The 21,395-nt window shown below is 40.7% G+C and overlaps 1 protein-coding gene across 1 annotated transcript; it reads left to right on the top strand.

Annotated features, from left to right (window-relative positions):
- Positions 1-6,097: 6,097 nt before the first annotated feature.
- Positions 6,098-7,534, top strand: LOC118835420 (elongation factor 1-alpha 1-like). Its single transcript, XM_036742609.1, has one exon. The coding sequence runs from the start codon at positions 6,143-6,145 to the stop codon at positions 7,529-7,531; it is 1,389 nt and encodes a 462-aa protein (XP_036598504.1). The 5' UTR covers positions 6,098-6,142; the 3' UTR covers positions 7,532-7,534.
- Positions 7,535-21,395: the final 13,861 nt, after the last annotated feature.

The raw sequence follows: 21,395 nt of genomic DNA, 5'->3' as shown, positions 1-21,395 counted from the left end.
ATACCGATAGAGGACGTTAAAACAAAGGATCATTGAAGATCTTCGAATAGTAATAAGAAGTAGGAGGTAGAGTGGCATAGAAAGCATAGAACTGTCCTTGCAGTCAGAAAAACCTAGTTTCCAGTCTTCCTTCTGATATGTATGAACTCTGTTTCCCTAGGTAAGTCACTGAACCCTTCAGTGCCCCAAGTAGATCTGTAAGAATACAAGCTGCAAACTTATCTCTATTGGTTGAAGGAGATTATTTGCCAGAAGTTTTCTAAAGTACTAAAATTATAGATTTGAGCAAAAAAAATACAGATTAGATATTATTTTTCATTAACTTCATTTTAATTGTAAATAGTTATAGTATTCTTCAGCACAGACATCTCATGGAATAATCTTTGGGGTATTTTCCTCAATAGCTTTAATAGCACTCTGCCTCCCCTCTTTAAACCCCCAACACACCACATTTCCATGCATTGGTGAGGTTTTATTGTACTTATTTTCAAAGGTCATTGTTTTTTCACCTGAGCTTTCTTTTCATTAGCATAAAGAATTCCCAAGGAGAACACCAGCTCTATTAAGCAGATTGGCACCTGCTGCTCAACAAGAGGTAGGAAAAACATAATTCAGGAGGGAGACGTTCTCTCAATCAGTGTTGCACTTTAATTCAAGTTATGTCTCTTCTTCTGTCATGCTATCTGCTTGTTCTATTGGTATCATCAGGATGCAAAAGAACACAAGGGAGGTGTCATCATTCTAGGTGAACCCTCTTATGGGAGGACATAGCTGAGAGTCTCACAAGTTGGGTGGGCATGCAGGGCTGGCAATCAGCATCTTTGGGGAGAACGGCCAAATCTACAACATTACAGATCATTGGAGTCTAGTAGTACAATTGTCCCTTCCGTATCACAGGGGTTAGAAGCTGTAAAGGCAATCAGTAAATGAGAAGATCTTTCCCACCCATTTGAATAGGCTTCAAGTGGGGCTCTCAGGGTCCTAGGGGGAGTGGTTAAGACCAGAGCCAATGGTAGGCTACTGAGTTCTGGTAGCTCAGATGATGTGCTAGTCAATGGGATGACATCTGACCACTATATGAAAGGAGAGAACATAGCTTGGAGATTGAGACATAGTGGAGGGAGGAGAAGCAGCGGTGGTGGTGGCAGCAGCGGAAGCGGTAGCAGCAGTAGGCGCTACTAAAATCAGGACTGACCCTCATGCAGACTGAGTGCCGAGCAAGGGCTTGAGGCCAGTGGGTAATATTCTTACTGGAGGGCCCTAGCATTGGGGGAAAGCACAAGTATGTCTTGGCTTGCTGCCATAATATTTTTCTGTAACCTCCTGGTCACTATTGTGAGATGGGCATATTGGTTTTGGAAGGTTCTTGCCAGGATATCAAACTGGGGACACTGGTCTGTGGGTCTGCTATTTTGGAGCTTGAATAAATGCTTTAACTCCTCTGCCTTCTACTTAGAGAATTCCTTATAGCCTTATAAACAGCTAATTTTGACCCTGTCACTTGGGGAAATAGGGAGCCGTCTTTCGGTGGTGATAGATAAGATATCACAGTTAAGAGACTTAGGAGACTGGGGAAAGGATAGATCTCCCTGAGAGAGGAGAGTGAATAGCCAGCAAATTTGGTACCAAAATAGAGTGACCAGAAAAGAAATGTTCACTGCTCTATTGAGAGCAGGGGTAGATGTTGAAACGATAGATAGCCTTCCAACTAACGAACTGTACAGAATGTACTGAGATAAAGGACTTGATAACAGAAGAAATAGGGAAATAACAACTGCTCCTGTAGACACTACAGACCCTGAACACTCACAGCCAAGTGAGTCACATGTCAGGGAATACTAGGAAACAGGCCAAACCCCAGTCCAAATTACGGAAATACAGACCCCACATTAACTTCACCGTATATTGGATAAATGGGTCAAGTATGGTAACTAGGGCATTAATAGATACTGGGGAAAAGGCCACCCTTATCTATGGAAATCCAGACAAGTTCAGGCATGGAACTCCTATTACCATCACAGGATTAGGAGGGGCTGAAATATCAGCCAGACAAGTTAAATTGATGATGAAAATTGGACAATTGCCCAAGAGAGAATATTCTGTGGTTATTATGCTGATTCCTGAATACATCGTTGGAAAAGACATATTGAAGAGTATCACCTTGGATTTACCTGAAGGGAAATACCAATTTGCTGTAAGGAAAATAGGTGTTAATGAAGTTTTGGTGAGGAAAATAAAGATAGATCCAATCAGTTTGCCCAAACCTTCTGAAGTAATTACTTTGAGGCAATATCGTGTGCCAGGTGGGCAAGATGAAATTGCCAGTACTATAAAAGAATATGTTGAAGTGGGAGTGTTAGTTCCTACAACCGCTCAATGGAACAACCCTATCTGGCCAGCTTAAAAGTAAGATGGAAAGTGAAGGATGATGGTAGATTATAGACAGTGGAACAAAGTGACTCCTCCCCCATATGCTGCTGTTCCAGACACTGTTGCTTTAATAGAGAGGATACAGAAACATGAAGGGATTTGATATGCAGTTATTGATTTGGCCAAAGCCTTCTTTATGATCCCAATAGACCCCAAGCAATGGAACCAGTTTGCTTTTACTTGGCAAGGCTCACAGTATACATTTACACACCTGCCACAAGGACATCTTCATAGCCCAACTATTTGCCACAGGATTGTGGCTGAGCATTTAGATGAATTAAAATTACCTGGTGTACAACTTACCCACTACTTAGATGACATCATGATACGGGGAGAAAATATAAAAGAAGTGGAGAAGAGTGTGACACTATTAATTGACCATATGAAAAGCAAAGGATGGGAAATTAACCCTGCAAAGGTTCAAGGGCCAGCTCAAACTGTAAAATTTTGGGGGATACAGTGGAACAAAGGACTGCAAGAAATTCTTCCACAAGCTCAACAAAAACTCCAGGATTTTCTCACCCCTACTAATAAGAAAGAGGCCCAAAAGTTCATAGGGCTATTTGGTTATTGGAGACACCACATCCCACACTTGGGACAGATTTTGAAATCCTTGTGCAAAGTCACCAGGAAGAAATATGAATTTGATTGGGCACTTGAACAAAGTAGAGCTTTCGAGGAAGCAAAGGCTGGTACACAATTAGCCCTGGATTTATGGCCTATGCAAAATGGGCCAGTGGAATTACAAGTGACTGTGCAAGAATATGCAAATTGGAGTCTGTGGCAAAAACAACAAAGCCGAAGTGTACCTTTAGGATTTTGGTCAAGGAAACTACCTTCATCTGGAATATAATATACACATTTTGAGAAGCAGCTGTTAGCTGCATGTTGGGTTTTGGTAGAAACTGACCAACTGACTCTGGGTCATGAAGTGGTATTGAGGCCTGGAATTCTTATTATGACTTGGGTAATGAGTAGCCCAGCTTCCCACGTAATTGGATATGTGCAAGAGGCAAGCATAATCAAATGGAAGGGGTATATTCAGAATAGGTCTAGAGCAGGCAAAAGTGGAGTTTCTGCTCTACATAAATCTGTGGTGAACAATGACACTGAGGGGATTGAAAAACCCCCTGAACCTAAGCAACAGTTGGTACCATCCTTAGTGAAATGGAATAATGGATATGATGGACTAACCGAGGAACGGAAGAAACATACTTGGTTTACTGATGGGACAGCAAAATATTTGGGACACAAGAGACATTGGAAAGCAGTAGCCCATAACCCCCGTACTAGGCGAAAGTTCTGGGATAGGTGGAAGGAGCCAATATGCTGAACTGATGGCAGTACATCAAGCCATCAAGACAGAGAAAGGAGGACAGTGTCATATATTTACTGACTCATGGGTGGTGGCTAATGGTTTAGCTACGTAGATGCCTATATGGAAGAATCAGAATTGGGAGGTTCATGGCAAACAAGTTTGGGGTAAAGAGTTATGGGAAGATATATGGGATATGTCTCTGGTTACGAATTTGTCAGTTTTTCACATTGGTGGTCACATGACCCTGACCACACCAGAATGTGAGTACAATGCATACGCAGATCAGCTAGCAAAGATTGCTACTAAACATATTGTCACTCCTCTGACCCCAACTGACAACCCAACCTTAGCAAAATGGGTCCACCAGACAGCTAGACATTTAGGGGTCCACCCATCAATGGGCACAGGATTGAGGTTTTAGTATCTCTCATGCGTTGTTAAAACAAATAACAGAGGAGTGTTGTATATGTCAATTAGACAAAAGAACGAACTGTTCCTGGGACAGTAACTGGAGAAAAAGCAAGGGGAAAAGTTCCAGCCCAGATTTGGCAGATAGATTATATTGGACCACTACCCCAAGATAAGGGATGTAAATATATATGTACATGTGTCGACATCAATTCAGGTATACTAGTGGCTTGTCCTTATAAGGATGTAACTCAGAAAAACACCTGTAAAACCCTAGATATTATAAGTTTATACTATGGAACCCCGATGCAGATTCAAAGTAACAATAGGTCACATTTCAAGGATAATGAAATGAAAAGATATTGTGTATTGAATAATATAGAGTGGATATATCATATTCCATATTACCCACAAGCATCTGGGCTAATCGAAAGATTGAATGGATTCTTGAAAGAACAGCTAAGAAAATTAAGCTCTAATAATTTGTATCGACATTTGAAGGATAATTTGTCTATTGCCTTACGTAATTTGAATAATAGGCCCTTAGGAGGGAGTACACCTCTAGGCAGAATGATGACCCCAAATCTGCAGATTAGAAAACATCAAACATGTGAGATCTAAAATATTGAATTTTGGACTGTGAGGGAAGATGTCCCACCACCGTGTCCAGGAACACCTGGTTTGGCAGGATATGATTTACATTGTACAAAGAATTTTAGGTAGAATAGGAAAGAGATGAGAAAAACCTCTACTGGGGTATATATGAGAATCCCCAGAAATCATTTTGAATGGATATTACCTAAACCAGGATTAGCAGCTCAAAGAATACATGTATTAGCTGGAGTAATAGATTCTAATTATCAAAGGGAAATTGTTGTGACACTCCAGAATTTGGGTAAAAAACCTGTACAATTTTGTAGAAATGACAGGATAGTCCAAGTGATTATTATCCCCTATGAAAAAATACCCTTTGTGAAAACTGACCCTCCTTCCAAAATAACTCTCAGAGGAAAGGAAGATTTTGGTTCTACTGATGGAATAAAATTGCGAGGTAAAGTATGGGTAAAACAGAAGCCGGATGATGTTCCAAAGGCTGCAGAAGTCATAGCTCATGGGAAGGACAATACTGTAACAGTTGTCTATTCAGGGGAAGATAATTACCAAATTGTATCCCTGAACCATATATTTTACCATGAATAGGGCTGTAATAATAGATTCATGGACTCCAGAAGTATGGCTGTTGCTGATAAATGCCACAAGCCACTCAGAGGGAAAGTGATCTTGTATAATTAACAGATGAAAGTTTGTATATCTGAGTTAGGCTATGAGATCGAATCTTTGCATAATTGGAGTCTCAGTGAAAACTGAGATGATTTTATTTGAAAGATAGTAACCCATACTTACCTACCCTTTTTGTTCTTTGTTTTGGTTAACTTTGCTGCTAGTTCTGTCTCCCTTAGGCTTAAGTACCCTAAGTACCCTACACTTTCAGATGACTAACTGCCTAAGCACCTAGCCTTCCTGGAATTCCTGCCAGCTTGCTAAAGAACTGACCTCTCCAATGGGACTCTTGACCTCTTGGGGCAGGGACAGACCTACGCCCTCTTTCAGCAAGAAGAAGCTACGGAGAATGAGACCTTAGCCCCTTACCTCAAGACTTTGAGCCCCATTTGTTCGGGGGGAGGGGAATGATGATATTGTTCTGTGTACTTATTTTGTATTATCCTTGCTATATTGTTTTGTTGTTATGGTATTATCGACACCCATTTCCCATTGACCTACATAATGGATACAAAGATCTAGGGGCTGACAAGTGAGCCATGTGGCCACTCTGATGATGAGATATTATGTTAAGTATTTTGCAAAAGTGATGTGTTCATTTTGGAGGAGATTCTATTGTACAAAAAAAGGGGAAGAAGCTTTTTCGCAACGGGTTTGCTGCCAGAACACAGGTGTTGTGAAAACCATCACTAAACTTCCAAAAAAATGGGCAAGGAAAAGACTCACATTAACATTGTGGTCATTGGACACGTAGACTCTGGCAAGTCCACCACTACTGGCCACCTCATCTACAAATGTGGTGGAATTGACAAGAGAACCATTGAGAAGTTTGAGAAGGAAGCTGCTGAGATGGGAAAAGGCTCCTTCAAATACGCCTGGGTCTTGGATAAACTGAAGGCTGAACATGAGTGTGGTATCACTATTGATATCTCCCTGTGGAAATTCGAGACCAGCAAGTACTATGTGACCATTATTGATGCTCCTGGACACAGAGACCTTATCAAGAATATTATCACAGGCACATCTCAGGCTGACTGTGCGGTCCTGATTGTTGCTGCTGGTGTTGGTGAATTTGAAGCTGCTATCTCAAAGAATGGGCAGACCCATGAGCATGACCTTCTGGTCTACACACTAGGTATAAAACAACTGATTGTTGGTGTAAACAAAATGGATTCCACCGAGCCCCCCTACAGCCAGAAGAGAGATGAGGAAATTGTCAAGGAAGTCATTACCTACATTAAGAAAATTGGCTACAACCCTGACACAGTAGCTTTCATGCCAATTTCAGGTTGGAATGGTGATAACATGCTGGAGCCAAGCTCTAATATGCCTTGGTTCAAGGGATGGAAAGTCACTAGAAAGGATGGCAGTGCTAATGGAACTACACTGCTTGAAGCTTTAGATTGCATCCTGCCACCAACTCGTCCAACTGACAAGCCCCTTCGTCTGCCCCTCCAAGATGTCTACAAGAGTGGTGGTATTGGTACTGTTCCTGTTGGCCGAGTGGAAACTGGTGTTCTAAAACCAGGCATGGTGGTCACCTTTGCCCCAGTCAATGTTACAACTGAAGTAAAGTCTGTCGAAATGCACCATGAAGCTTTGAGTGAGGCTCTGCCAGGGGATAATGTTGGTTTCAATGTCAAGAATGTGTCTGTCAAAGATGTCCGCTGTGGTAATGTGGCTGGTGACAGCAAGAATGACCCACTTATGGAAGCAGCTGGTTTCACTGCACAGGTTATTATCCTGAACCATCCAGTCCAAATCAGTGCTGGCTATGCACCTGTTCTGGATTGTCACAGTGCTCACATTGCTTGCAAGTTTGCTGAACTGAAGGAGAAGATTGATCGTCGTTCTGGTAAGAAGCTGGAAGATGGCCCTAAATTCCTGAAATCTGGTGATGCTGCCATCGTTGACATGGTTCCAGGCAAGCCCATGTGTGTGGAGAGCTTCTCTGATTATCCTCCTCTGGGTCGTTTTGCTGTTCGTGATATGAGGCAGACTGTTGCAGTTGGTGTCATCAAGGCAGTTGACAAGAAGGCTGCTGGAGCTGGCAAAGTCACAAAATCTGCCCAGAAGGCCCAGAAAGCTAAATGAATAATCTGTGCAACACCTGCCACCCCAGTCTTAATCAGTGGTGGAAGAACGGTCTCAGAACTGTTTGTCTCAATTGGCCATTTAAGTTTAATAGTAAAAGACTGGTTAATGATTACAATGCATTGTAAAAGCTTCAGGAGGAAAGGAATGTTTTTTGTGGACCATTTGTTTCGTGGCAGTTTTAAGTTATTAGTTTTTAAAATCAGTAATTTTTAAATGGAAACAACTTGACCAAAAATCTGTCACAGAATTTTGAGACCATTAAAACAGTTTAATGCGAAAAAAAAAAAGGGGGAAGAAAAAGAGTTTGTACCTATTTAGACACAAGTTGCCTATGTAATGGACATGAAAAATCTTGGGGCCGAAAGTGAAGGCAATCAGTAAATGAGAAGATCTTTCCCACCCATTTGAATAGGCTTCAAGGGGGGCTCTCAGGGTCCTAGGGGGAGTGGATAAGACCGGAGCCAATGGTAGGCTGCTGAGTTCTGGTAGCTCAGATGACATTCTAGTCTTTGGGATGACATCTGGCCACTATATAAAAGGAGAGAACATAGCTTGGAGATTGAGACATAGTGGAGGGAGGAGAAGGAAAAGCTGCGGTGTGGTGGTGGCAGCAGCAGAAGCAGCAGGAGCTACTAAAAGCAGGACTGACCCTTGTGCAGAATGGAGAGTGCTGAGCAAGGGCTTGAGGCCAGTGGGTAATACTCTTACTGGAGGGCCTTAGCATTGCGGGGAAGCACCAGTATGGCTTGGCTTGCTGCCATAATATTTTTCTGTAACCTCCTGGTCATAATTGTGAGATGGGCATATTGGTTTTGGAAGGTTCTTGCCAGGATATCGAATTGGGGATGCTGGTCCATGGGTCTGCTATTTTGGAGCTTGAATAAATGCTTTAACTCCTCTGCCTTCTACTTAGAGAATTCCTTATATCCTGTGATTCTGGACCATTCAGGCATATTCGTGATTTTCTTTGAAATCATGAATTCTGCCTTAATGTTATAGAATCACAGTGCCCCTGTGATCTGAAAAATCTGCTTAAAAGTTTTGCTTCCCTTCCTACCAGAGAAGAAGTCTGAATTATTATGATATTAAGAGATAAAACCATGTTGATATTATACAATACTATACATATATTTTATGCATTTCTTCAAACTTTTCCTGTAATCTACAGTTTCTGCAAAAGTCCAAAAAAACTTCCCATTTAATTTCTTATGCCAACCTGTGATATATTGAGACCACAGTGGGGAAAGTCACTATATGGAAGGGATATTTGTATTTTCCATGAACAACAGAGGAATACCCTCTGCCAGAAAAAGCTCCCTCTGTATAGCACTGGGAGAAATTGTGGTGTTACATTACAAAGATGAGTTCCATTCTATTTATAATATAGTTACGAGAGTCATGGGGAAGATTTGGACTCATGTACATAAATCTGATAATTGGAAGTAGAAATCAGGAATGCAGGACAATAACTAAATCAAGGTTTGTCTTCACAAGGCACATAGAAGTTATGATATTTATGAGCTTGGAGGATTGTCCCTGCTTCTAGCCTCTGGGTATTTCCTTCCACCCAACTTAGACAGTGTATCACAAAATTCTAAGTAGCATTTTAAGCTAAATCACTATGGCTTGTGGGACACCATGTATTCACAAATATCAGGCTCATAGCTAGCTCCACTGAACAACTACAGATGATTATCGGTATATATCAGGTGTATTTTGCTTTTCCATCTTTCTCATTATCACGAACTGAGTTGTGAAGGACTTTGAGATACCCTCGGCCTTGAAGCTGAGCTCTGGAAACCCAAACGTAGCCTTCTATTTTCCACCTCCTGCACATTGGCTCATCATGGATCATCTCCCATTTCTAACAGAACCATTTTAAAGTCATATTCTCTACTTCACTTTGGTTCATTTCCATGCGTTAGAAATTCCTTGCTGGCGATGAAGGCTCTCTCATCTGCCTCCCCTTTGCTCACACGGCTGCTCCTTCTTATGTGCTAGAATGTACCTGTTAGGCTTGTAATGAAAAATGAACTTGGAAAAAACAATGATATTTGCATCTCGGAATCACCAACAAGATTAAAGCTGTTTGTGGCTTAGCAGCATGCAGCTGCGGAACAAAGATTCCATTAAGGTTATGCAGGTCACCACCTCACAATCTCACCGTGAATAAGATTTTCGAGGGAAATAGAAGTAGGAAAATTTTCATCATTCAATTCAAATGTGCCTGAGAGCTGACTGTACCCTGAAAATCTGCTCCATTCGACTCAGGAGGCTTTTTGAAAGTAGAGCTTGTTGCCCAGATAACACCAGTTCCAGTTACCTGAGACCTTAGCAAAGACTACATAAGAATGTGACCTATGATAGAGTATCATGGCCTCATAGATCTTGGGCTAGAAGCCATGTGGTCTAATCCCCTCATTTTTCTGTGGGTGTATGAGATCACGTTTTGTTCTTTATGTTTTTATTTTAACAGATAAGGAGACAGAGGCTGAGGGAGATTAAATTACTTGCCCAAGTTCATACTGGTAGTAAGTTTCAAAGGCTGGATTTGAACCCAGATCCTCTGACTCCTGAGCCAGTACTCTATAACCTAGGAGAATAAATAGCTCTATACTTGACATCAGGAAAACCTGCAGTCAAATCATGACCAAGATACTCATCAACCATGTGACCTTGAGCAATTAACAATATCTCAGCCTCAGTTTCTTCATTTGTAAAATGAAGGAATTGGAAGAGATGCATTCTAAAATCCCTCCAGCTCTAAATCTATGTTCCACGATCCCATGATGTTTCTATTATACCATGATGACTCACTAAATCTCTCAGGTCACCCACAAGCTACTACCAATTTTAGGAACAGAAGATTTAGAGCTTTAGAGATCATTTTCTGCAACCCCCTTATGGCCCACATTGAGGAAACCGAAGCCCAGAATGGGTTAAGTGATTTGTCCAAAGTCCCACAGGTTGTAAGTGTCAGATCCAGGATTCTAACTCAGTCCATCTAACTTTAAATACAGGCCTCTTTCTTCTGTGACAGGCTGTCTTGAGGGGTGAGGCTCCAGATCCCAGGCCCAGAGCCTTTTGGGGTTGGGAAGATGCAGAGAGAGTTTCATATCCCAATGGGGAAAGCCTGGGAGCCCCATGTTGGATTGGTACTGCATCAGCTTTGATGGGGTATGAAGCTAGGGGCTAACAGTTGGGGCTGGGAAGGAGAAGGAAAGATCCCCACAGAACACTCCTACACTTGTTCAGGGAGGACCAACTTTGATAGACCCATTCTGCCTATAGGGGTATGGATAAACAATGGATTTGCACCTAAAATATACACCACAGGCATACAGCACCAATTAGCATATTCATAATTCACCATGTTGTTGTTGCTCAGTCGTTTCAGTTGTGTCTGCCTCTCCCTGATTGCACTTGGGAGTGGTTTGCCATTTCCTTCTCCAGCTCAATTTACAGATGAGGAAACTGAGGAAAACTGGATTAAGTGACTAGCCCAGGGTCACACAGCTAGTAAGTGTCTAAGGCCAGATTTGAACTCAGGAAGATATCTTCCTGCCACTGTGCCACCTACTTGCCCATAATTTACAATGCTTATGATCAAATATTGATAAGAATCTTTGAGCTGTTGGATCTGGAAGTTTCCTCCAGTGGTACAGCTTGTAATCCATCCACTCCTATTCATTCCAGTCATACTGAGGCAGTATTCCCTCAGGTGATACTTGAGAGAGCTAGGGGATACAGTGGAGACAGAGCTGACCTGGGAGTCAAGAAGACCCAATATCATATCCTTCCTTACATTTTTACTAGTGTCTTACTTAAGACACTTAAACTCCATCTGCCTCAGTGTCCTCAACTATGAAGGGAGAATAGTAGCACTTACCTTACAGATTTATTGTGAGGATCAAATGATATATAACTTACGTAAAGTGCACTGCAAATCTTAATATGCCTTTACAGGGTATGCCAAAAGTCTACTGAGACTTATCACTGTACTAAGACATTTGGGGACATCTTGTACAAATGCTAGCTATTATTAATAGCGTTCTTCCTGAACAACCACTTGAATAGGTGGGCTGACTCTCTGGAAGACGATTACTATTACTTTTTCAAGGTTCTAGGAAGTAATCCTGAAGTCATTGGTCTTGCCAGTCCTGTTGTCTGTGAGCCCCTACTAGTATGTTTCCCATAAATTATCCAGCTAGTAGGCTCAATTAACTTTTAGAAATGGAATTTACACCAAGGTAGTATAAAAAACAGTGAGTACAAAACATTTTCTTTCTGTGACTTGAGACAAACTCTGCCACAAATAAAAACAAGTCCAAGGGAAGATGTCCTTCAACTCAGGGTATGATAGTAGGGAGGCATACATGTATAGTGTATGTCCAGTCAAAGGGTAAGCTGATAACTCCTGTTTATTGGAAGTGCTTTCTTAAGTCTATGTCCAAGATTCCTTGTGGCTCAAGGGTTTACATGCTTTGAAGTTGCTTCCTTTTTTTAGATGGCTATCTTTCTGCATCTGTGTCTGTGTTTGTCCTCCTGTTTCTACTCACATAGTCTTCTACTGGTCCGGACTCTCCAATGTCATGGTCAATAGGGAGTGGAGAGATCCAAATGGTTTAATACTCCCTCTGGGCTTACTTTTTCCACCCCCCCAATGCTGATCACTGGTATAGACATAAGGATTTGCCTCCTCAAAGTACATTTTACTCTAGTCAGCTCTAAAAGCTTAATTGTTTTACTATTGGATCGAAAACTGCTGCATTGCTGTTGTTTAAAGCCCACAGAGGTGTGGTTAGCTTGTCTATTAGCCAACCACACTACTAGACCCTTTTTTTGTCCAAACAAAGAGATTCATCTTTCATAAGGAACCAAAAGGTATTAAACTATCTTAGGGGTGGGGAACCTGCAGCCTCGAGGTCACATGTCATCCTCTAGGTCCTCAAGTATGGCCCTTTAGATTCAGTCAAAGAGCTGCACTTGAGGACCAAGAGGGCCACATGTGGCCTTGAGGCTTCAGGTTCCCCATCCCTAAATTGACCTATTCAGAGACTTAAAACTTCATCAAGTCCTTACACCAATTATGTTGTATTAATTGAGGTGTGTGTATCAGGGTGGAACCCCCTGCCTGCCTTGTAACTATAATTAATCCTAAACATCATCCGAAATATTTCTTCTGTGACCTGTGTCCCCAATATGGTTGGTGTCATGTTTCAGCTGGAGCAGAAGACTCCACAGAGGACTGATAAGGACCACAGGAGCAATACCCCTCTATCTTTGACCTTTTCACCTAGTTGCCCTGCACTCTTATCACTGAAAGTACTCGTATCTCACCTGGAACCTTCTTACCAAAGATAGGAAAAGATCTGATGTCATCCTTTAGAATGACTGAAACTCATTCATGTTGATGTGTTACTTTGTCTGGGCACTGCTATATTTTAAGGCTTTTATCTTTCATCATGAAAAGTTTGCCATCCAGGAAAGGAATTTCAGGCATCACTGAGCAAGTGAATGAGATAATTGTTGCAGCCGGGCCTTCATACTGCCCCTCAAATCATATCACATTTAACCTGTTTTTATTATTTTAGAGCTCCTGGTGGGTCAGAGTAAGTAAGGACAGCTAAGGTCTTTCTATGCCATATGCCCTCTTATGTTTCTATCTCAGGCAAGGGTACTTAGCCTCTTTGTATCATGGAACACTCTGGCACATCTGACCGCTCTGATGAAGCCTAAGGACCCCTTTTTGAAATTTTTTTAATGCATAAAATAGAATACACAATATTATAAAGGAAAGCGTTTATATCAATATCTACCTACATGTACATATTACACAATTCATCTATATATGTGTATATATATATATATATATATATATATATACATATATACACATATATATGGGTGATAAGTATGTGTGTATGTATGTGTGCATATGTGTGTATATATACATATACACATGTGTACACACATGTATACATATGTGTATATGCATACATACATACATACACACACATAAAATAAGTTTCTGGACCTGGATTAAGAATCTCTCATAGGCTAGGTTTGTTAGAGGCCAGTTCCCATAAGCGCTCATAATGGGAAAAACACAAAACCTCACTAATATCACTATATCTCCTATAAGATATATCTGGCTTTGGGTCGATCCTATTAATCATACTTTCCTTACCCTAACTTGTTCCCCTCCTCTAGACTCCCTTCTATGCTCCTCCCTTCCCATTCTGTTTCAGCATAAGCTGAATTCACCCCATCACTCTAAATTTATCCCCACTCCTCCCTTTGTTCTGCCATCAAACTCCCATAGGTCCATAACTAAGGACTTTCTCATTGCATTATCCCCTTACCCTATACCGACATGCCTGGCCTAAGTCTCTTCCCCCATCCTAGGAATCTGCTGTTTGTGATGGTAATAGGCCCCCGTGCTCAGGGCTAAGTTTCTGCTACCTCAGCATTTCTTGACCCAGGACATAAGACACCAAGGTCAGGAATGGGAAGTAGCTGGATCTGCTACTTCTCAAGAATGCCTCAAGAGGGCTGAGCCTCTGAAAAGTGTTTGGGGAGGTATAACAGCATCAGACGAGTGGGGCACAAGGAAACTCAGGCCTCTGCCAATAACAGTAAAATGACACAGTGTCCTACATTTCAGGGAATCAAATTCAGGATGTTTTTCTTTTAACAAGTTTCACTGTCAGTGTTTGTAGTTTTAGTTCTTAGACACATACTTGGCTTTTTGCTAAAAAAGAGAAGCAACACCAAGACAAAAGGGAATAGAGAGAAGAACTGAGAACTAGTGAGGTATTGACATATTTTGGCTGCATGACCCTGAACAAGTCATTCAGCTTCTCGATCAGTTAGGCAGCTCTCAAAGACTAATTAATGAATTTTATTTGATTATTATATAGAACCACACTAGCTTATGCTCTGTGTTTCTCGTGTATTGTTCATAAATAAGTAATTTTCTCACCAGAACAACAGCAAAAAATTGGCAACATTGCTCAGCAACTCCACCTAACAATAAAATTCTAAAATTGGATTCAATGTTTGCTTACAGTCAACCGACAAATATCAGTTGGGGCTTACTGTATCCAAGGCCCCAGGCTGGAGATATGAAGTATGAAGACAGGAAATGTTCTCCTTCAGTTTTAGAATCTTGTTAAATAGATAAGTGATAAATACATGAGAAATCAATCCATACAAGGAAAATAATAATGCCCATTATTGTTATGATTTTGTATGGTTCTTTTCGGTCTATAGCATGCTTTGCATATATTGTCTCCTGAGGCACAACATGATTAAGGGATATCCATGGATTAGGATGGATGTGGAAGACTGCGAGAAGGAGAAGATGGGCCTTTAAGGGCATCATGAAAGATAGGATAAGCACAGGTGAGAAGAAACAGAAAAGGCATGTTCTAGGTTTAGGGGAAAGCATTTTGGACACAGGGATGGAGACTGGAAGGAGAAAGATATACCTGTTGGAATGGAAGGAGCGCTGCAGTGGGAGTGAAAAGACCTTTCTATACTCGGTTCTGCAGCTAACGATCTCTGTGACCTGGGAAGTGGGAGCTGCGGAGGAGAGAGGGAGGGAGAGGGAGAGGATTCTGAACCTGCCTGGGTTTCTTTCAGTGCCCTCGTCTATAAGATGTGGAAATTTGTTGTTGTCAATCAGTCGTTTCAGTCATGTTCCAATTTGGGGTTTTCTTGGCAGATTCTGGAGTGTTTTGCCATTTCCTTCTCCGGTTCATTTTACAGAGGAGGAAACTGAGGCAAATGGGGTTAAGTGACTTGCCCAGGGTCACACAGCTAGTAAGTGTCCGAGGCCAGATTTGAACTCAGGTCTTCTTGACTCCAGGCGCAGAGCTCTATACACTGTGCCACCTAGCTGCCCCACATCCGGAAGGGTTGGTCCCTAAAATTCTATTTATTCTACAAACAGGTAAATTTAGCTGAGTATTGGCTCCTAGTATGGTGTTTTTTTTTTTTAACTGAGCATCATAATCATAAGATCATTGATATAGAATGAACCTTACAGACTGACTAACTCAAACCCTTCATTTTATAAATGGGGAAACAAAGGCTCAAGTAAGGGATAGTCATCAGAGTCAGGATTTGAGTCCAGGTCCTCTGACTACAGAGCCAGTGTTCTCTCTATTCTACAATACAATCTCCTACAGATTGCAAAGGGTATGGTGGTGTGGTAGCTAGAGTGCCAGGCCTGGAGTCAGGGATACCTGAATTCAAATCTGACCTCAGATACTTATCGGTATGACCCTGGGCAAGTCACTTAACCCCGTTAGTCTCTGTTTCCTCATCTGTAAAATCAGCTGGAGTAGGAAATGGCAGAGCACTTCAGTATCTTTGCCAAGAAAACCTCAAATGCAGTGAGGGTCAGACATGACTGAAAAACAACCCAACATCAACAAAAATAACCTATAAGTTCCTTGTATGTGTCTGTATCTTTAGAGGTATTGTTAAGAATTATGTTCTCAGCAGACACTGGTGGCACATGTCTGGAATCCTTGCCTCCAGCGAGGCTGAGGCTGGTAGATCTTTTGGGCTTAGCAGTTCTGAGCTACAATGGGGCCAAATGTATATACTAAGTGAAGCACTAGCATGGTAAAACTGGGGAAGACAAGGTCCCCCAGACTAACTAAAGAGAAGTGAACCAGCCCTGCTTGAAAATGGAGTAAGTTAAACCTTCCAGAACTATCAGCAGAAGGATAGGCCTATGAATGGCTACTAAACTGCCAGCTTGGGATAGAGATGGGGAGACCCAGTTACAATATTGTGTGTGTGTGTGTGTGTGTGTGTGTGTATAATTAGGTATGCATATATATTAATTTTATATATAAGTATATATATATGTAAATTGTATGTAGATATAAATATATATGAAAATATGTGTGTATAGATAAATATGTGTTTATATACTTATATTTATATGTATACACATATATATTTTTAAATATATCAGATATAAATATATGAAAATATGTATGCCTATATAAATATATGTAAATAATATGATATGACATAATATAATATATAACATATATAAATAATATGACATAACAGAATAAATAGGATATATAAATATATATATATATTTATATAGACACATTTTCATATACACATTTATATCTGCACACCCAATTTATAATAGCTATCTTTTATAGATTTATATATTTATATTGTGTTAGATATTTCTCTTCTCTTCTTTCCCTTCTTCCGCTTCCCACACTGAGTCAGTCCTTCTTAACACTATCAGCCAAATGCAAAAGATGTTGGGTTTTGCCTGTGAGCTTCAGTACCCACTGTAACAACAATGCTACTTGAAGCTACTGTGGCTGTGTAAGGCCAATAACACCAGCACACAGGAGGGCTGCTAGCACAGGTTCTTTGATCTACTTTTCTAAGGAAAGCAACTTTAAGGGGTTAACAATCTCACATTAATTAAACATACATATATCATTCACTTAGTTCAGGGGAAAAAGTCAGCACCCTGAACTTCAGAGAAAACACAAAAAGAAATTACAAGCAGAAATTGTATAAACAGAACAAAATAACACAAATCAGCAGACAAGCTTCTATCTGTCTGACCATAGCAATACATACACAGTTACCAGAGAAAGAAGCACCAACATCTGGATTTTCAAAGCAGTGGAGGGGGGAGATTTCCTTAAACTGCTACCCAGTTTCATCTGGTGAAATCCCAGGAATGCTCTTCCAATGACTGAGCCGTGAACCCCCAAACAAAATGCTAACCTCAGAATATATATATATATATATATATATATATATGTGTGTGTGTGTGTGTGTGTGTGTGTGTGTGTGTGTGTGTGTGTATGTGTGTATGTGTGTATGTGTGTGTGTGTGTGTGTGTGTGTGTGATATCTATATATCTATATACACACTTCTTCAGGGTAAGAGAGTTTCACACATCTCCTGACCTAATTGGCAACAGGGTGTGGGCCTTCCTACAAACAAAGGCAAGGCTCAATCAAAGGCACTTGATTACCTTAGTGCTGAGAAGCACTACAAAAGAAATAGCAGTAAAAATTCCCACTTTGCTTGCCCTTACACCCACATCTGTAATATGGAGATGCTGATATATAGGATCATATATAGAAAGCTGGAAAAGATTGTAAAGGTCATCTTAGAAATCATTTTACAAATGAAGAAACTGAGGCCCAAGGCAGTTAAATGACTTGCCCAAGGTCACATGGGCTCAAAAGTTGGTATTTGAATACAAGTCCTCTTACTCGTTAATTCTCTTTTCACTGAACTAGCTATTTCATAGGACTAATGTGAGAAATGGGGTGGTAAACCCTAAAGCACTGTAGAAATTGGAGTCATTAGTCCAAGGCCTTCTGTTTCAACAATCCAGCTCACAGAATGCTGCAAAAGCCCAGGTTCTTTTGATCTGCTTTACTAAGGAAAGCAACGTTAAGAGGTTAACAAGCTTACTTTAATCCAACATACAAATACCATTCACTTAGTTCAGGGGAAAAAGCCAGCACCCTGAACTTCGGAGCAAATATAGACAAATCGCAAATATCAACAGACAGACCAAATACAATTCATAGTTACCAACATCTAAGTTCAGCCTGGGAGCTCAAAACAATGGCTGACCCAGAGTCATGCGTGCCACCACAGCTGTGGGTCAGAGCTCTGGAAAAGAGAAAGCCAACCCCTGGTTTTATATCTTTTTCAAGGTCAGGGGTGAGTCGCACAGGCGACTCATCCAAGTGACCTAAAATTGTCACAAAGATGCCATTTAAGTCCACGTGGTCTAAAAGCCTCTAATGTCACAAACATGTCACTCAAACCCATGTAAACTAGGCTTTCCCTTGAGGCAAGGAGGTCATCAAGGACTCCTAATTTAATCAAGGAAACAAAGGCCAAACTCTTCAAGGGCACTTGGTTGAACTAAGGGCTAAGAGCCCATTCTGATTGCCAACACACCTTCTATATGCTTTTTTGTCTCTGATGGAAATCATATTTTTTCCTCTCATCCTACATGCTTTGTAAAAGAAGAAAGCCCATTCCAGTGCCTCCCCTTTGGCAGTTTTAATTTTGTTTGTAATTAACAATGACTAGTTCTAGAATTCCACTGTGGCATCTCTTGGTTTTGAATTTTCATCAAGTATTTTATGAAAAATTACACTCTTCTAAGGGACTGACATGGTTTGTTGCCATGGATAATTGTCTCTAAATAAACTCAGGGTAGTTAAGTGGCTATGAACAGATGGAAATAAAATCAATGGGAATTGACTATTGCACCTCTTAGCTCCCATTTGTCACCAGAAGCAGCTCTCTCTCTCTCTTTCCCTCTCCCTCCCCACCTCTCTGCCTCTATCTCTCTCTGAATCTCCGTCTCTCTGTCTCTTTTTATCTGTTTATCTCTTTGTTTCTGTCTCCATCTCTATCTCTCTATTTCTCCTTCTATGTGTTTCTATCTATCAGTCTCTGTCTCTATTTTTGTTTTCTGTCTCTCTCTGTGTCTCTGTGTCTGTGTCTCTGTGTCTCTGTCTCTGCCTGTCTGTCTCCCCCACTCCACACACACACACATACTCTCTTGCTCTCTCGCTCTCTCTCCTCTTCCTTTGCACCTAAAACTATGGAAATATCAGCAGAATTTCCTCTGAGGTGCCTACACATAACTGAGCTATAGAGGAAGACCCCCTGCCCCCGACAATTTGTCCACATTCATGACCAGGAGACTAATCCCAGTCCTCTGTACTCCATACACAGTAATATCACAAAGGGATACAGCTTTCCATGTGTCTAATGTCCCTAATGAGACTTGCAGTTTGATGTAGTAATATTAGAGAATTTTAACTATCTTTATTACTATTTCTATGACCTTGGGCAAATAAATTTAACCTCTAGGGCCCTCAGTTTCCTCATTTCTAACAAAAGTATTAGACCAGATGGCTGTTCAGGTCTCTTTCAATACTAGAATCTGATCAAAAGTTTCATGTAGAAGGTGGTATTTAAGCCCTTTCTTGAAAGAAGAAAAAGATTCTATGAAGCAGAGATGAGGAAGTCCTGGGGAATAGTGTGTTCAGATACATGGAGACAGGAAATAGAAAGCAGGCCAGTGTGACTAGAACATAGAATTCATGAAAGAAAAGAATGTGCAGGAAACCTGGAAAAGCACACTGGAACCAGACTATGAAAGGCTTTAGAAGTCAGACAAAATATTTGTCTGCAAAGCAAGAGAAAAGGCAAATTCTGGAGCGTCAGACCTGTGCTCTAGGAATAGCAATTTGGCAATTGCATGAAGGATAGATGGGAGAGAAGATAAACTGAAGGTAAGGAAACCAATTAGTGGGCTATTATAGGCAAGAGATGATAAGGGCTTGAATTAAGGTGTGTCAGTGGAGAAGAGGGGATGAATGTGAAGTAAAATCACAAGACTTGGCAATTGATTGGCTAGAGCAGGGTGGGGGAAGATTTGAGAATGATTCCAAAGTTGTTAACAAGGAGGACTACAAGCACATTGGTGTTCTAGTTAGAATGAGGAGGTTTGAGGGAATATATAATGAGATTAGTTTTTGGACAAATGAATTGGATTTGAGATGCCTTGGAAAAAATAGGAAAAAAAACTTTTCCTCTTTTGGAATTTTTTCATATATACATATGTATGTATGTATATACATATGTATATGTGTGTATGTATATGTGCATTCTATATGTGTGTTTTATGTTTACATGTATATACATGTATATGCATAAAACAATATATGTGTGTATTTGTCTATATGTGCATATATGTATATAAGTGTATATGTATGTATACATACATGCATACACACATATACCTATATATACATATATTATATATAAAATATATTTGGTGATTTATATCTATACTGGGCTTTGTAGGCAAGCCTCAGTCCTACAACTCTAGCCCCTGGATCCGCTCCTCACATGCTTTGATATGCATGGCATTCACACCTACAATCTCTTTTCAAACTGGTTAAGAAAGTCTTTGGTCATTGTTATTGTTGTTTGCCCTTCCTTCAAAGAGGACCTGTGACATCATTCTTGAAGACAAAGCAAGTAATTAAGTACTTGAGGGTAAGAGGGCTGGAAGGGACCTTAGATTATCATTGAGTTCTTTATACAATTAAAGAAGCCAAGCCTGGTTGAAATAAATTGCCTTATACAAATTAATACCAGAGTTTGATTTCTTGACTCCCAGTGCAGGGCTTTCCACTATGTTACCCCATTCCCAAAGCCAGTTGCTATGGGACTCTCTCCTTATTGTTGGAGTTCGATATCCATTACCCATGTGAAGGGGCAGTGCAGAGTTTGGTAGAGTGGAAGAGAGGAGATATCCTCAGTTGTCTTTGAGTTGCTGAGTCTCTTCAGACCTCAAGTGCTTCTTCCTGCTTCCATCTCCTAAAGAAAAGATGGACTATGCCAACCAACCCCACTTCAGATTACTGAAGGAAAAGACTCTGGGAAGAAGCTAAGTTGGAAGGAGCTGGTAGTTTACATGGCATCCCTGTCCCCAGGTTGCTACAGCGAAGGCTTCAGGGAACTCTCTCTTGGTTGAGCTGAGTTATTCCCAGTGGGAGACCTCTTGCACTCAGTGTTATCTGGTATACATTCTTTTACACATACTTTCTCTGATTTCTGTTTTGCTACTGATGTGGATAAATGGGTTCTTGGCTAATTGCTATGTGTGCGTGCATTGTGGAACTGGTATCTGATGGGAAGGAAGTCAAACCTTGGATATAAAACTTGGGGTCCTCCTTCTTTATCTATCTCAGAAGCTAGCTTGAACCTGAAAACCTCATGCCCTAGACTAATAATATTTAAGGGAGCA

The sequence above is a fragment of the Trichosurus vulpecula genome, chromosome 2 (assembly GCF_011100635.1).
Source record: "Trichosurus vulpecula isolate mTriVul1 chromosome 2, mTriVul1.pri, whole genome shotgun sequence".
NCBI classification, from domain to species: Eukaryota; Metazoa; Chordata; class Mammalia; order Diprotodontia; family Phalangeridae; genus Trichosurus; species Trichosurus vulpecula.
The sequence above is the reverse complement of the archived record's forward strand: the minus strand, read 5'-3'. Positions and strand labels throughout refer to the sequence as shown.